This window comes from Gossypium hirsutum, chromosome D05, assembly GCF_007990345.1.
Source record: "Gossypium hirsutum isolate 1008001.06 chromosome D05, Gossypium_hirsutum_v2.1, whole genome shotgun sequence".
Taxonomy (NCBI): domain Eukaryota; kingdom Viridiplantae; phylum Streptophyta; class Magnoliopsida; order Malvales; family Malvaceae; genus Gossypium; species Gossypium hirsutum.
In genome coordinates, this window is record NC_053441.1 from 57,455,396 (window position 1) to 57,473,272 (window position 17,877).

At 27.1% G+C, this 17,877-nt stretch overlaps 3 protein-coding genes across 3 annotated transcripts; all 3 read right to left on the bottom strand.

Moving 5' to 3' along the window:
• Positions 1–7,824: 7,824 nt before the first annotated feature.
• On the bottom strand, positions 7,825–10,541 carry LOC107903676 (LRR receptor-like serine/threonine-protein kinase RGI1). Its single transcript, XM_016829808.2, has 4 exons — positions 9,580–10,541; positions 8,982–9,348; positions 8,385–8,750; positions 7,825–8,153 (listed from the first exon to the last, which is right to left on the bottom strand). The coding sequence occupies exons 1-2, from the start codon at positions 9,962–9,964 to the stop codon at positions 8,990–8,992; spliced, it is 744 nt and encodes a 247-aa protein (XP_016685297.1). The 5' UTR covers positions 9,965–10,541; the 3' UTR covers positions 7,825–8,153; positions 8,385–8,750; positions 8,982–8,989.
• Positions 7,897–8,760, bottom strand: LOC107902282 (brassinosteroid LRR receptor kinase-like). The gene is made up of 3 exons (XM_016828496.1): positions 8,676–8,760; positions 8,385–8,603; positions 7,897–8,153 (listed from the first exon to the last, which is right to left on the bottom strand). Exons 1-3 carry the CDS (start codon positions 8,758–8,760, stop codon positions 7,897–7,899), a joined length of 561 nt encoding a protein of 186 aa, XP_016683985.1.
• LOC107902281 (probable LRR receptor-like serine/threonine-protein kinase At3g47570) lies at positions 10,010–10,348 on the bottom strand. Its single transcript, XM_016828495.2, has one exon. It carries the CDS (start codon positions 10,346–10,348, stop codon positions 10,010–10,012), a length of 339 nt encoding a protein of 112 aa, XP_016683984.2.
• Positions 10,542–17,877: the final 7,336 nt, after the last annotated feature.

Here is a 17,877-nt window from a genome sequence, read left to right on the forward strand (position 1 = left end):
CACAAGTACACCATATTTAGAGATATTCATAGTTAGGCAGTCCACTTTGAGTCAAGCTTGAGCTTAGGTTTTCAATCTCAAGTTGGCCCAATTCAACTTATTTTACTACTTAAAAATATAAATATATGTTATATTGATATTTATATATGTCTATAGTTAAAAAATTATTAAAAATAAATTCAACTTATTTATTAATTAAAAATATAAATATATGTCTATAATTAAATTTTAAAGAAATTTATTGTTATTTTCTAAACATAAAACGAAGAAAACTTTCACCCAAATTATAAGTTTGTGGTTAGGCAGCCCACTTTAGGACAGGATTCAGCTTACGTTTTTAATCTTGGGCTTTAAAAATAATAAAAATATAAAAATAATGTTCTATTAATATTTATAAATTTTATAAATTTAAATTTAATTATATTTTTTAAACAGTAAAATCAACCATTTATATGGGCTAAATTGAGTTAAGTTCGGTTTGCATCAAGCCTTAACTTTGACCAAATCCAACTAAAAACACCTCTAACCATAATCTACTCTTGTTTTTATGAATTGAATTTTAACTTGTAATTTTCAATTTTATTACAAAATTTCTTTGCCTACGATAAGAAAATAACATATTTGTAACTTCTCCAATCCAGCGTAAACATTCAGTCTGAATTCGAAAGATTACATCGACCATAAAGATGGCCTAGCAGGGTTACCGGAGTTTTTGAAAACAGACATCTTTAAAAAGTTTGTTTAATTTAGTAAAAAACTTATTTAATTTCCAAATTATTTATCATTTGAAATCTTAATTACACCTAAAAGCAGGAAGTGGTACCTACTTATTTTTAATAAAAATCGGGGTTCATGTATAATTGATTAATAACCATAATTTGAAAACATTAAAACTTAAATTAAATGTCATGCAAAATAAAATAAGCTTAAACCTAAATCTCATGCCACAATTCAAAATAATTTATTGTAGTCTTCGAAAATAAAATAAATCATATAATCAACCTAAAATAAGTTCTCTAATTTAACAATGTGCCGAGACCTTCTAGATGTCACGCTCGCTTCTTAACTTGGTGGGTTATTTGTAAGGATGAAAATTTAAGGGGGAGTGAGCTATGACACTTAGTGTGAGTTCATTGACAATAAATTCAATGAAAACGGTTGGTAAGACACATTAAATAATATCGCATAAAACAATCACAGTCAGATAAAAGTTCAGAATGTAGGCTTTACAATTTAACCACCAATGGTATCACAAATTACAGCCTCAACTTTAACATTTCAACCGAAATTCCATTAGTATATAAATATTTTAGTGTGGCCTCGAACAATCACAAATTAAACACAAAACCATAAATGGTTTATTACTTTCAATAGCAAAGTAATTCTCTCTCAATAGAAATCAATAGAATTGCAATTCCCAGAAAATTAAATTTATTTTTTGAAAATATATTCTCAGTACTTTCTAGCAGAATAATAATATGTGAATTTGGAGATATCTTTTTCTACATAAAGTGAATTTACGAGTTATGTTTTCTTTTAAAAATATTTTAATATTTTTGTGGATATCAAGAGATACCAAAAATTATTTCACTAAGAAATTTTAATTCACTCGAAAAGTTAGTGTTTTATTTCAAGGGGTCATAATTAATCATTAGATTTTTCAATTTTCAATTTTAATTTTTTTGACAATTGCGTAATTAATAAGTACCAATTTTGAGTATTGTAGGGCTAGTACAATCTCCCTTACACATAACCGACTCTTGAACCTACTCTTTTCTCTAGAATTCAACGCAGACCTCAAATTTATTTTTTAAAAAGAATTTTAAAATCTCTGTATAAAAGGTTTTTTTCTTTTTTGTGACCGATCACACTTAACAAAAATTTAAAAATTATTAGAAAATAATTTCTTTTTGAAATTTAAAGTGATCTAAAAACATATTTTTAAGTGCTTTGGACCATCAATTGCTGATTTCCTTATTATATTAAGTGTTTGCAATCACTCCTAATATATATTGTGCTTGAGTTGTGACAGAGCCAATCGTCAATGTGCCATAATGATCAATTGATGCGGAAACTGAAGTTTTTGTTGTATTGATAGAGCTTGTCCTTCAATGCGTACAACTTGTTTGTTATTTTTCTCCCTTCGAATTGTATGATCATATTCATTAAATGAATTAATGAATTTCCCTTTTAAAAAGATATATTTTTAAAAATTAAATACTTTATAAAATATTTAAAACAATTTAAAAAATTGTAAGCCTTAAAACAATCAACAAAACATATTTTTCTCTAAAAAATCAATAAACATATGTTAGAAATTTTATATGAAATTTTGTTCACATTACTCCACATAATCCATTAAAAAAAACTTAAAAATATATTTTATTAATTACTATATATTCTTTTATTTTTAGAATAATAAATTGTTTAAAACATGCTACTAGTCGATGTAATTTAAAAGTTAAAAGTAATTGGGATCTCGAGTGCATCAAATTCCTCCTTTTATTATTAAATGTTTTATTTTAGTTACTCTAATTAAATATAGGGTAAACTACAAAAATAGTCACTTTTGTTTGTCTCAGATTACATTTTAGTCACTTATGTTTGAAATATTACGTTTTAGTCACTTACGTTATCGTTTTGTTACGAAGTGATCACTCTATCGTTAAGCTCCGTTACCTCCCTAACGGCGGTCCTACGTGGCAGTCCAAATGAGTTTTAATTGTCAACTTGGATGTCCTACGTAACAGTCCAAATTGAATTTTATTTAATTAAAAACCTATTTTCATCCCAACAACTAGACATCCAAGTTGGCATTTAAAACCCATTTGGACTGCCACGTAGGACTTCCGTTAGGGAGGTAACGGATTTTAACAGTAGTGTGACCGCTTCGTAACAAAACGATAACATAAGTGACTAAAATGTAATATTTTAAACATAAGTGACAAAATGTAATTTGAGGTAAACAAAAGTGACTATTTTTGTGGTTTACCCTTAAATATATCCAAATTATAATAGAGTTAACATTTATTATATAAAAAATATTTTAAATTTTTTTTCAATTACAGTTTAATTCTAGTAGAAATATTTCATTTATAAAACCATAAAACTGTTAAAATATTAACTCTTTTAAATAAAATATGATGTTTTTTAAACAGTAAATGTTGACTTTATTAACACAAATGGGTCTTTAAGGTTAAACTTCAGTAATTGACGAGCTCTTCAACAAACTATAGATGATTTGGGGATAATAACTTCAATAATTCTAGAGTTAAAGTGTAAATTTACCACTATATTATAAGTAAATATTAAAATTTATCACTATATTTTAATTGATACTTATCATTACACTTTAAAAATATAAGTAAATTTACCATTTAACTCATATGTGATTGAACTTTGTAAGTAAACTTAAAATTTTATTTAATTTTGTCACTAAATTTGATTTATTTAATTATATTTACAACTCAATATAGATTTTGGTGACTTAAAACAAAATTAATAAAAAAACTATTCGTTCAAATAATTTTTTAATGTTTAATAATAAGTTGATTTATAAAATATACTTTCATTGGACACAAGCATCCAAGGCTGTGAACAAACCACTTGTCAAATTAATTTGGAGATATCTTTTTTTTCTTAATCAAGTGAATTTATGAGTTTTGTTTTTTTTTTTAAAATATTTTTAATATTTTTGTGGATATCAAGAGATACCAAAAACTATTTCACTAAGGATTAATTAGTGTTTTATTTTAATGGTTCACAATTAAACATTATATTTTTCATTTTTAAATTTTGAATTTTTTGACAATCTCGCAATTAACAAATACAAATTTTGGATGTTGTAGGGTTATTACAACATTCCCTACACGTACAGACTATTAAACTTACTTTTTTCTCTAGAACTCAAACCTCAAATTTATCTTTTTAAAAGAATTTTAAAATATCTATATAAAAGTGATTTTTTTACCGATCATACTTAATAAAATTTTAAATTTTTTTACTTTTTAAAAATAATTTAAAGTGATCTAAAAATATATATTTTAAGTGCTTTAGACCATCCGGTGCTGATTTCTTTATTGTATTAAATACTTACAATCACTCTTGATATATTATACTTGAGTTATGATAGAGTCAATTGTCGATGTGTCATAATGTTCTATTAATGCTGAAACTGAAGTTTTTGTTATATTAATAGAGCTTGTCCTTCAACATGTATAACGGGTGTTTGTTATTTTTTCCCTTAAAATTGTATTATCACATTCATTATATGAATTAATGAATTTTCCTTTAAAAATTATAATTTTAAAAATTAAATACTTTATAAAATATTTAAAACTATTTAAAAAATTGTAAGCGTTAAAACAATCAAGATATATTTTTCTCTAAAAAATCAATAAAAATATGTTTGAAATTTTATATGAAATTTAAATTTTTTTAACAATAATATATTTTAAAACTATTTACACCTTTTTAATATATTTTTCCTAACATATTGTTATTTTCAACACTATCGCAATCCTGTTTTGATAATTCCCTTTCCATACATCCTTTTTCTACATTGAATTTCGAAAGAAAATGTGAATTAATGCAGACGTGAGAAGACTTAGAGGTAAGTCACCCAATGAAAGTGACCTAAACCGACTTACGGAACAATCAAACAATAATTTTGTATCTTCTAATAATTACTTTTATTAGTTTATCAATCAAAACTTAATTAGAATCCATCAATATTTCACACATAAAAAACCCAAAGCATAAAATTCACTATTTGGGTTGTATTTGTATTATAGGAAACGGATTAAATTAGTCTCTTTATTATTAAATGTATTATTTTAATCTTTGTATTAAGTATAAATGATATCTTCTAGATTGAAGGTAGACCGATTCTTAAATGATTGAAATTGGTTTGGGATAGAGAATTCAAATGTGTTTAGATGATGGAAAGTGACAACGTAATGTTGATTGAAACTATATATTCGTAATGGGTTGGCTGTAGTAAGTAGTGTTGCTGAAGTAATACTGATTCACGATTGGTGTTTCAAAAATTAGGAAGTCAAATTTTGACATATTCAGCGAAATGCCAATAAAGTTGTTGATTGCATAGCTAAGGCAGATAGAGACATAATTGAGCAGCTGGTTATCTTGGAAGATCCTCCGCATTATGTGAGATGTTGGCTTGAAGAAGATATTAGACAGTTGGTGGTCACTAATGATAATTTTCATTTGGATTGATGCTAGCTTAATTTTCTAAGTTTATGTTCAACCAGAAAAAAATTAAAATATGTCTAAATTGTAATAGAATTAACATTTAGTGTATAAAAAATATCTTAAAAATTATTTTTTTCAATTGCAATTCAATTCCACAAACACCAACGAAACGGACATGAAAATTACAAAAAGAAAAAAAGCACATCTATTATCAAACCAGCAATCCATGCCTAAACTTTATATTAACAAAATTCGTCACACAACCCGGTACACTATTTTAGATAAATAATATAAGGGAAAAAAAGAAAAAGAAAAAGAGAATCATATTCATATCGATGGGCTTTATCATTATTAGATTTTTTTTCTCTCACAAGTAAAAGTACATATGGAGAGGATCATGTAAAATAATGACCTGAATAATTTTAAGCGTTTCATCATTGCAAAAATGAAATAATAGAAAAGAAAGACTACCCATTTTATGAATGTAGACTAGCCATTTTATTTATAATTTTTTGTGTTTTTCTTCTTTTCTGACTTTTTTTAATGTCAACACTTGGGAAAAAGTTATTGATAGTTAAATTATTTTACTATGAAATTTTAATTTAACTGGAAAATAAGTGGTTTATTTAGAGGGATTACAATTAAGTATTAGGTTTTTAAATTTTTAATTTTTTTTATAACTGCATAATTAATAAGATATCAATTGTGAGTATTGTAAGAGTGTTATAACCTTCTCAACGCATAACCAACTCTTGAATTCACTTTTTTCTCTAAAATTCTACGTAAAACAAAAATTTATTTTTTAAATGAATTTTAAAATCTCGCGATTCTTTTAGGTGATTCACCAAAGAATAAAAAGATGGGAGGTGATTCCTCCTTTTTAATAAAACCTTGTGCTTTTGCAAACACCAACTTATTAATATACATGATTTATTTGTTCTTTATTATTATTTCTATGATTATAATATTATACTTATCGGACTATAATCATATTATACTTATCGGACTATAATCATAACCATGTTTATTATCATTCAATAAAAAGAAATAAGTGCTGGGTGTAATGGCAAGGTACATTACACTCTTAATAGGAGATCAGGGTTTTGGACAAAGGAAGAATATGATTCGAATTTTGGAGACGACATTCTTAAAATGAGCAACCACGAAGCCCGATTATGAACCATAAAACGAACATGAAAATTACAAAAAAACACATCTATTATCAAATTAGTAATCCATCCCAAGGCTTAAATTAACAAAATTCACCATGCAACCGTGTAGACTATTTAATGTATATACTATATTTATTCTTCATGCAAATGTTTATTATATTTAAAAACTAAAATATATGGTTGATTGAGTTTTAGTCGAGTTAATATCGATATTGTTGTTAGTGCAGAAGAATGTGAGTTCAATCATGTGTAAACGTGTTTTATCTTCCAATTTAGGAGTTGGAGAGGATTCTCAATAGTTAAATTATATAAGTTTTTGTCTATTTAAAATTGGTTTATAAATACTATAAATAAAAAGATTTAAAATATATATATATTAATATTGATCGGCTTTTTCATTATTAGACTTTTTTCCCTACAGGTAAAAGTATTTATGGACAGGATGCTATAAAATTATGACCTGAATAATTTTAAACCTTTCATCACTGCGAAAATGAAAATAATCGAAATGAAAGACTAGCCATTGTATGAAATTTGGCAGGCCATGTCAATTTCGTAGATTTGCACTCTGAATTGTGAAAAAATGCAAAAATTAGGTTTTTCAAGCATTTTAATACGTATATATGAAAAAAAATAAGAAGATAGGAGAGAACCTTCCTAGAATATTTAAGAAAATAGCTCCAAAAACACTATTGAAGCCAACTCTGAAGCAGATTTTCATCAAGATTGAAGATTCCCAGTTGATTTCTTAAGAGATTATCATGAGTTTCTTTATTTCTTTCTGTTATACTGCCCTTTGGATGTTTTTATTTTTAAGCATGAACTAATTTTCTAAATACCTAAGAGAGATGGACCCTATGATAGATTGTGGCACCCCAAACTCAATCAGGATAAACCAACCCGAATTCGAAGCATTACATTAGCCACCTAAGTGACTCTCTAGCTAACGACCACCCAAGACACACCCTGACCTTATAACACCTCAATCTTTTTTAATTATTAGTTATTTATTATTGCAGAAGTAAATTATGAGCCAATTTTAAACTTTTCCTAGGTAATTTAACTTAAGGGCAATTTTGTCATTTTACCACCTATTGTAAAACTAACCCGATTTTTGATCTAAGTGTTTACCAACCTTCTTTTAGTCAAATTATGCAAGCCTAAATTTTTTAGCTTAATTTGAGTTTGTTTACTATGTCTAATTCAAGTTTTATTATTAAGGACTAAATTGTAACTTAAACAAATTAGAATTTCAATTTAAAGAGAAAAAAATCAAAACCCCAAAACCCACACGGGCTTTTGGGCAAGTGACACGGGCGTGCGGAGACTAGAGCTATCACACATGGGCGAGTGGGATTGAAAAATATGAAATAAATTAATCCACTTAATTTTCCAACTACCATGCTATACTACCAAACCAAATAACGCTTGAAGCTTTGAATAGGGGCGAATCTAAAAAAAATTAGATTATTTTGCCTTGAATGAAATAAAATGCTCTTACTTTTGTTATCTATTACAAATCAAACTCTTTTGTGAAAAAAATATTACCAGATAATTCATTCCAACCCAGGTTAAGCCCTTCAAGCTTGGGAAGATGCTGACACATATCATTAGGCAAACTACCAGATAGACTATTGCTAGAGAGATCAATGGCCTTCAGAGAAGAAACGTTGAAGATCGAAGTTGGAATCTGACTTGTAAGGCCTTTAATTGCTGTAATACTAAGCATTTCCAAACCAAAAAGATTACCGATTTCCTTAGGAATTTGACCTGCACACAGAGTCAAAAAATCAAGGTGTCAAACTACCTATTTTGTTAGCATAAGTCAAAGAGGTTTTCTTTTCTGTTCTACAGTAATTTGGAAACGCTAGATTTTCATATATTTCAGCATATGTTTTTCATCAAATGAAATAAAAAGTTTTTCCTTTTGTTATCTATTACAAATCAAACTTTTTTATAAACAAATTACTTAAAATTTAAGAAATCAAGGAAATTGATTACCTTCTAGATTATTAAACCCCAAATATAATTCTCTGAGTTGTGTCAGATTTCCAATACTTCTTGGAATGATCCCCGTCAATTGATTCAAGGACAAGGACAAATTTTTAAGGTTGCTGCATTTACCCATACTTGACGGAATGTTACCAGATAACTCATTGCTATACAAGTAAAGCACTTCAAGCTTGGGAAGATGTTGACACATATCATTAGGCAAACTACCTGATAGGCTATTGTTGGAGAGATCAATGGTCTTCAGAGAAGAAATGTTGAAGATCAAAGTTGGAATCTAACCTGTAAGGCCTTTAATTGCAGTAATACTAAGCAGTTCTAAACCAAGAAGATTACCGATTTCCTCAGGAATTTGACCTGCACACATGGTCAAAAAATCAAGGTGTCAAACTACCTATTTTGTTAGCATAAGTCAAAGAGGTTTTCTTTTCTGTTCTACAGTAATTTGGAGATGTTAGATTTTCATATATTTCGGCATATGTTTTTCATCAAATGAAATAAAAACTTTTTCCTTTTGTTATCTATTACAAATCAAACTCTTTTATAAAAAAAATACTTAAAATTCAAGAAATCAAGGAAATTGATTACCTTCTAGATTATTCAATCCCAAATATAATTCTCTGAGTTGTGTCAGATTCCCAATACTTCTTGGAAGGATCCCCCGTCAGTTGATTCAAGGAAAAGGACAAATTTTTAAGGTTGCTGCATTTGCCCATACTTGACGGAATGTTACCAGATAACTCATTGCTATGCAAGTAAAGCACTTCAAGCTTGGGAAGATGTTGACAAATATCATTAGGCAAACTACCTGATAGGCTATTGTTGGAGAGACTAATGGTCTTCAGAGAAGAAATGTTGAAGATGGAACTTGGAATCTGACCTGTAAGGCCTTTAATTGCTCGAATATTAAGCAGTTCCAAACCAATAAGATTACCGATTTCCTCAGGAATTTGACCTGCACACATAGTCGAAAAATCAAGGTGTCAAACTACCTATTTTGTTAGCATAAGTCAAAGAGGTTTTCTTTTCTGTTCTATGGTAATTTGGAGATGTTAGATTTTCATATATTTCAGCATATGTTTTTCATCAAATGAAATAAAAACTTTTTCCATTTGTTATCTCTTACAAATCAAACCCTTTTATGAAAAAAATCCTTAAAATTCAAGAAATCAAGGAAATTGATTACCTTCTAGATTATTCAATCCCAAATATAATTCTCTGAGTTGTGTCAGATTCCCAATACTTCTTGGAATGATCCCCGTCAATTGATTCAAGGACAAGGACAAATTTTTAAGGTTGCTGCATTTGCCCATACTTGACGGAATGTTACCAGATAACTCATTGCTATGCAAGTAAAGCACTTCAAGCTTGGGAAGATGTTGACACATATCATTAGGCAAACTACCTGATAGGCTATTGTTGGAGAGAATAATAATCTTCAGAGAAGATATTTTGAAGATGGAAGATGGAACCTGACCAGATAATTGACTGACTCCCAAGTTCAAGATCTCTAGATTACATATGTTAACAAGTGTTTCAGGGATTGTGCCTGTAAAGTAATTATTTTTCATTTGTAGCCTTTGAACTCTCTGTAAGTTCCCAAGCCATGATGGAATTTACCCATTCAGATGGTTGTAGCTTAATTGAAGGATCCTCAAACGATGCCATTGGCCCAATTCTTTAGGGAGATGGCCATAGAAATGGTTGTAACTCAAGTCGAGAGAGAGTAGAAATGAAAGATTTCCAAAGTGTGGAGGGATAGTACCCCTAAGATTCATGCTTGTAAGATTCAAAGCTATAACTCTTTTATGGAGGATGCCACAAGAAACACCAATCCAATTGCAAACAGAGGTTGAGGCTGTCCAATTGTCTGCCAAGACATTTTGAGGACCGGCAATGCGATCCTTAAACTCGAGAAGCGCAAACTGATCGGAGTTGAGATTCCTGACTGTCATAGCCAAGCAAAGTACGGAACTTGGTATGAATAAAGCTAAGAGAAGATGAAAGCAAGTTTTGCAGTTCATGATTGCAAGACGGAATAAGGCAAGAAAATAATAAAAAAAAAACTAGGAAAAGGGAAGTTTAGTTGATAAAATAGTTTGGATGATGAAGAAAAGCCTAGAGAGCATGCTTTAATATGTTTCAACCCTCGCACACTTGATAAACTTGATAAAAAATATTTTGATCTAATAAATGTAAAAAAAAATTAAAGAAAATAAGGTTGAAATAATCTATTTGTCCTTATATTTTGATAAAATTTGAGATTAGTCCTTATACTTAAAAGGTTAAAAATAAAGTTTTCTTGTTTTTATTTAAAAATTTTAATCCTATCGTTAATTTTTTTTGGTCAAAATTTGTCAACTGTACATATTAATTAGTTTTCCCTTATATGTCGTTGTATATGACTAACACAAAATAAGCAAGTTGACAAATTATGACAAAAAATATCAAAGATAATAATAACTGGATTAAAATTTTTAAATTGAATTAATAACCTTTAACGTATAAGGAATGGATATCAAATTTTTATAGGAAAAAAGGGACTAACAACATATTTTAACCACAAAATAATATAAGTGATTAGAATGAGTCTAAAATGTTATAGAAATAAAAGAGACTAACAACATATTTATAACTTTGAAATCTCCTTCGATCATCCTTTTTATACGTAGAAAATGAAAATTAGTTAGCATCTAAAGTGTCAATTAATGAAACCTTCAAAAGAAAATGTGAAAGTGATTTATCAAACAATAATATTCTAACTTATAATATAGTTAATTACATTTAGTAATTTATCAATCAAAACTTAACTAACATCCATCAATACTTCATACATAAGTAAATTTACCATTTAACTCAGATTTAACTTTGCAAATAAACTTAAAATTTTATTTAATTTTCTCACTAAATTTAATTTGTTCAATATAGATTTTGGTGACTTAAAACAAAATTAATAAAAAATTATTTTTTCAGACATTTTTTGAATGTTTAATAATAAGTTAATTTATAAAATATACTTTCATTGGACACAAGCCTCCAAGGCGATGAACCACTGATCAAATTAATTTGGAGATATTTTTTTTCCAAATAAAGTGAATTTACGAGTTATGTTTTCTTTTAAAAATATTTTTAATATTTTTGTGGATAAAGAGATACCAAAAATTATTGCACTAAGAAATTTTAATTCACTCGAAAAGTTAGTGTTTTATTTCAAGGGGTCATAATTAATCATTAGATTTCTCAATTATAAATTTTGAATTTTTTGACAATTTCGTAATTAATAAGTACCAATTTTGAGTGTTGTAGGGCTAGTACAATCTCCCTTACACATAACTGACTCTTGAGCCTACTATTTTCTCTAGAATTCAACGCAGACCTCAAATTTATCTTTTGAAAAGAATTTTAAAATCTCTATATAAAAGGTGTAAAAATATATATTTTATTAATTACAATATATTCTTTTATTTTCAGAATAATAAATTGTTTAAAATCTGCTACTAGTCCCTATAATTTAAAAGTTAAAAGTATTTGGGATCTCGAGTGCATCAAATTCCTCCTTTTATTATTAAATGTTTTATTTTAGTTACTCTAATTAAATATATCCAAAATTGTAATAGAGTTTACATTTATTATATAAAAAATATTTTTAATTTTTTTTTCAATTGCAGTTTAATTCTAGTAGAAATATTTCATTTATAAAATCATAAAACTTTAAAATATTAACTTTGTTAAATAAAAAATGATTTTTTTAAACAGTAAATTTTGACTTTATTAACACAAATGGGTTTTTAGGGTTAAACTTCAGTAATTGACGAGCTCTTCCACAAACTATGGATGATTTGGGGATAAGAACTTCAATAATTCTGGAGTTAAAGTGTAAATTTACTACTATATTATAAGTAAATATTGAAATTTATCACTATATTTTAATTGATACTTGTCATTACACTTTGAAAATATAAGTAAATTTACCATTTAACTCATATGTGATTGAACTTTGCAAGTAAACTTAAAATTTTATTTAATTTGTCACTAAATTTAATTTATTTAATTAAATTTACAACTCAATATAGATTTTGGTGACTTAAAACAAAATTAATAAAAAAATTATTCTTTCAGATAATTTTTCAATGTTTAATAATAAGTTGATTTATAAAATATACTTTCATTGGACACAAGCATCCAAGGCGGTGAACAAACTACTAGTCAAATTAATTTGGAGATATCTTTTTTTCTAAATCAAGTGAATTTACGAGTTTTGCCTTTTTTAAAAAAAATATTTTTAATATTTTTGTGGATATCAAGAGATACCAAAAATCATTTCACTAAGGGATTAATTAGTGTTTTATTTTAAGGGTTCACAATTAAACATTAAAATTTTCATTTTTAAATTTTGAATTTTTTGACAATCGCGTAATTAACAAGTACAAATTTTGGATGTTGTAGGGTTATTACAACCTTCCCTACACGTAACAGACTCTTAAACCTACTTTTTTCTTTAGAACTCAACGCAAACCTCAAATTTATCATTTTAAAATATCTACATAAAAGGTGATCTTTTTACCGATCACACTTAACAAAATTTTAAAAATTATTAATTTTTTTTTGAAATTTAAAGTGATCTAAAAACATATTTTTAAGTGCTTTAGACCATCCGGTGCTGATTTCTTTATTGTATTAAATGCTTGCAATCACTCCTAATATATTATACTTGAGTTGTGATAGAGCCAATTGTCAACGTGCCGTAATGTTCCATTGATGTTGAAACTGAAGTTTTTGTTGTATTAAGAGAGCTTGTCCTTCAACGCGTATAATGGGTGTTTGTTATTTTTTCCCTTCAAATTATATGATCTCATTCATTAAATGAATTAATGAATTTCCCTTTAAAGATATAATTTTAAAAATTAAATACTTTATAAAATATTTAAAACTATTTAAAAAATTGTAAGTGTTAAAACAATCAACAAGATATATTTTTCTCTAAAAAATCAATAAAAATATGTTTGAAATTTTATATGAAATTTAAAATTTTTTAACAACAATATATTTTAAAATTATTTACACCTTTTTTATATATTTTTCCTAACATATCGTTATTTTCAACATATCGTAATCCTCTTTTGATAATTCCCTTTCCATACATCCTTTTTCTACATAGAATTTCGAAAGAAAATGTGAATTATTGCGGACGTGAGAAGACTTAGAGGTAAGTCACCCAATGAAAGTGACCTAAACCGACTTATGGAACAATCAAACAATAATTTTGTATCTTATAATAATTACATTTATTAGTTTATCAATAATTTTGTATCCATCAATATTTCACACATCAAAAACCCAAAGCATAAAATTCACTTTTAAAGTATTTGGGTTGTATTTGTATTATAGGAAATGTATTAAATTTATTATTAACTATATTATTTTAATCTTTGTATTAGGTATAAATGATATTTTCTAGATTAAAGCTAGAGCGATTCTTAAATGACTGAATTTGGCTTGGGCTAGAGAATTCAGATTGTAAATAATATAATATATATTCTAGATTTATTCTAGATGCACATATTTTATTATATTTAAAAATTAAAATATATGATTGACTGAGTTTTAGTTGAGTTAGTATTGGTATTATTATCAATGTAAGAAAACGTGAATTCAGTCATGCTCAAATGCTTTTTATCCTCTAATTCAAGAGTTGGGAAAAGGTTATTACTAATTAAATTATACCAATTTTTACAATATTTAAAAAGGATTTATAAATAATATAAGGAAAAAAAGAGGGAGAAACATATTCATATTGATGGGCTCTTTCATTATCAGACTTTCTTTCTCCCACAAGAAAAAGTACTTATGGATAGGATCATGTAAAATAACGACCTGAATAATTTTAAATGTCTCATCATTGCAAAAATGAAATAATAGAAAGAAATAAGTCTTAAGTGTAATGGCAAGATACACGATAGTTCTAAGGGGTGATCAGGGTTTTAGACAAGGGAAGAATATGATTCGAATTTTGGAGACAACATTCTTAAAATGAGCAACCACGAAGCCCGATTATAAACCATAAAACAAATATGAAAATTAAGTAAAAAAAACATGTCTATTACCAAATTAGTAATCCATCCCAAGGCTTAAATTAACAAAATTCACCATGCAATTGTGTAGACTATTATATATATACACTATATTTATTCTTCATGCAAATGTTTATTATATTTAAAAATTAAAATATATGGTTGATTGAGTTTTATTTGAGTTAATATCGACATTGTTGTCAGTGCAGAAGAACATGAGTTCAATCATATTTGAACACGTTTTATCGTTTTATCTTTCAATTTAGGAGTTGGAGAGGATTCTTTGTCTAGTAAAACAAATACATATTCATATTCATCGGCTTTTTCATTATTAGACTTTTTTCCCCACAGGGAAAAGTATTTATGGACAGGATGATGTAAAACTATGACCTGAATGATTTTAAACCTTTCATCACTGCAAAAATGAAATAATAGAAATGAAAGAGTAGCCATTGTATGAAATATATAATTGAACTGTCAACAAAATTGTGAGAAATTTCCAAATTTTATGAAATTTTAAAATTAAACTGTCAATAATAGAAAATTGCCTGAGTGACTTGAGATAATAGGTTCAACATTGCATTTAAGATGGGTCTTTAGGGTTATACTTTAGTTATTGAGAACACTTTCCACAATTTGCCATCATTATTTGTGAGTGATTTGTGGGGTAATAGGTTGAACACTTCTGAATCACATTGCCTTTAAGACGGGTCTTTGGAGTTATATGATACTTCAACATAGACTGACTTTTCTATAATTAGTCTTTGCTTTACTTTGGGTGGATTCTTCCAACTAGTCCAAGAATTATTGTACAATCACAATTAATCTTTTTAAATGAGACAAACATTTCAAATTTGTCATCACTATTTGTGAGTGATTTGGGGGTAAGAAGTTTAACACTTCTGGATGTCTCATAGAATTGTGGGTCTCTATTTGAGTATTGACTCAGTTTTCCACAATTGTATACACCTTTTTTATATTTACTAATTATATATTTACTAATTATATTTGAGTATTGAATTAATGTAGACGTGAGAAGACTTAGACGTAAGTCACCCAATGAAAGTGACCTAAACCGACTTATGGAAGAATCAAACAATAATTTTGTATCTTATAATATATTTAATTACATTTATTAATTTATCAATCAAAACTTAATTAGAATCCATAAATACTTCACACATCAAAAACCCAAACATAAAATTCACTTTTAAATTATTTGGGATATATTTGTATTATAGGAAATAGATTAAATTAATTTTATTATTATTAAATGTAGTATTTTAGTCTTTATATTAGGTATGAATGATATCTTCCAGATTGAAGCTAGATCTATTCTTGAAAGATTGAAATTAGGATTCATATGTGTTGAGATGGAAAGTGACAACACAATATTCATTGAAATTATTTGTAACGGGTACAATAAGTAGTGCTGCTGAAGTAAGACAGATTCATGATTGGTGTTCCAAAAATTGGGAAGTCAAATTTCGACATATTTAGCGGAATGCCAATAAAGATGTTGATTGCATAGCTAAGGCAAATGGAGGCATAATTGAGCAGCTAGTTATCTTGGAAGATCCTCCGCATTATGTTAGATGCTAGCTTAAAGAAGATATTAGACAGTCACTGGTGACTGATGATAATTTTCATTTGGACTGATGAGTGCTTAATTTCTAAGTTTATGTTCAACCAAAAAAATTTTAAATACGTCTAAATTGTAATGGAGTTAACATTTAGTGTTTAAAAAATATCTTAAACATTTAGTGTTTAAAAAATATCTTAAAAATTATTTTTTCCAATTGCAGTTCAATTCAACAAATATCGACAATGAACCTGGACATAAAAATTACAAAAAAAAAACACATCTATTATCAAACCAACAATCCATGTCTAAACTTAAATTAACAAAATTCGTCACGCAACCCGGTACACTATTTTATATATATATAATAGATTTATTCTAGATGCACATGTGTTATTATATTTAAAAATTAAAATATATGGTTGACTGAGTTTTAGTTGAGTTAGTATTGGTATTATTGTCAGTGTAGGGAAATGTGAGTTTAATCGTGCTCAAATGTGTTTTATCCTCCAATTCAAGGGTTAGGAAAAGGTTATTGATAATTAAATTATACCAACTTTTATGATATTAAAAAAAGAATTTATAAATAATATAAGGAAGAAAAAAAAAGGAGAAACATATTCATATTGATGGGCTCTTTCAATATTAGACTTTTTTTTTTCTCTCACAAGTAAAAGTAGTTATGGAGAGTATCATGTAAAATAATGACCTTAATAATTTTAAAAGTCTCATCATTGGAAAAATGAAATAATAGAAAAGAAAGAGTAGCCATTTTATAAAATTTATAATTCCAACTGTGAATAAAATATAAATTTTATGAATGTGGACAAGCAATTTTATTTATGTATTTTTCGTCTTTTTCTGACCTTTTTTAAAGTCATTTTCTTTGTTTCCTAACCACCATGAAATTACTTGTCAAAATTCATCTTTTTTAAATGAGAAACATTTTCCACAATTTGTCATCACTTAACATACACTAACTTTTCCAACAATTAGTGTATCACGAGTTTTGTTTTCTTTAAAAAATATTTTTGTGGATATTAGGAGATAATGAAAATTATTTTATTATGAAATTTTAATAAAACTGGAAAGTAAGTAATATATTTTAAGAGATCACAATTAAACATTAGATTTCTAATTTTTTAATTTTAATTTTTTTGACAATTGCATAATTAATAAGATACCAATTTTGAGCGTTATAGGAATGCTATAACCTTCTCTACACATAATCGACTCTTGAGCATGATGGACCCTAGATATTCTCCTCTATTCTCGTACCATAAATTGCTTTGAGTGTAGACTTAAACAATCACAAATTAAACACAAAACCAAAAATGATTTATTACTTTCAATAGCAAAGTAATTCTCTCTCAATAGAAACCAATAGAATTGTAATTCCCAGAAAATAAAATTTATTTTTTGAAAATATATTCTCACTACTTTCTAGTAGAATAACAATATGTAAAACTTATGTCTTGTGTTAATAGCTCTACCAGTACTATCTATTTATAGGGAGAGACACGAGAATGCTAGTTGAATTAGTAAAACACGAATAATATTTATTTCATAGAAAACAATATTCTATCCTAAGTAGATCAAGTTTGGATGACGCATGGATCGAAGCTCAATCTAGGGAAAAAAAAAGGAATTTTCTTTGTAAAGAAAATTTGAGATTGTACTATTATCGAAGTTATAAATAAAATTATACGCCAAATTTTCAAGTCAATTTTCAACTCAAATTTTGTATGTACAAATTTCTAATACACTTGGTGGGACATTCTTTGACTTTTATCTATTCCCTCAAAAAGTTAAAGTTCAAAGTTGCATTAAA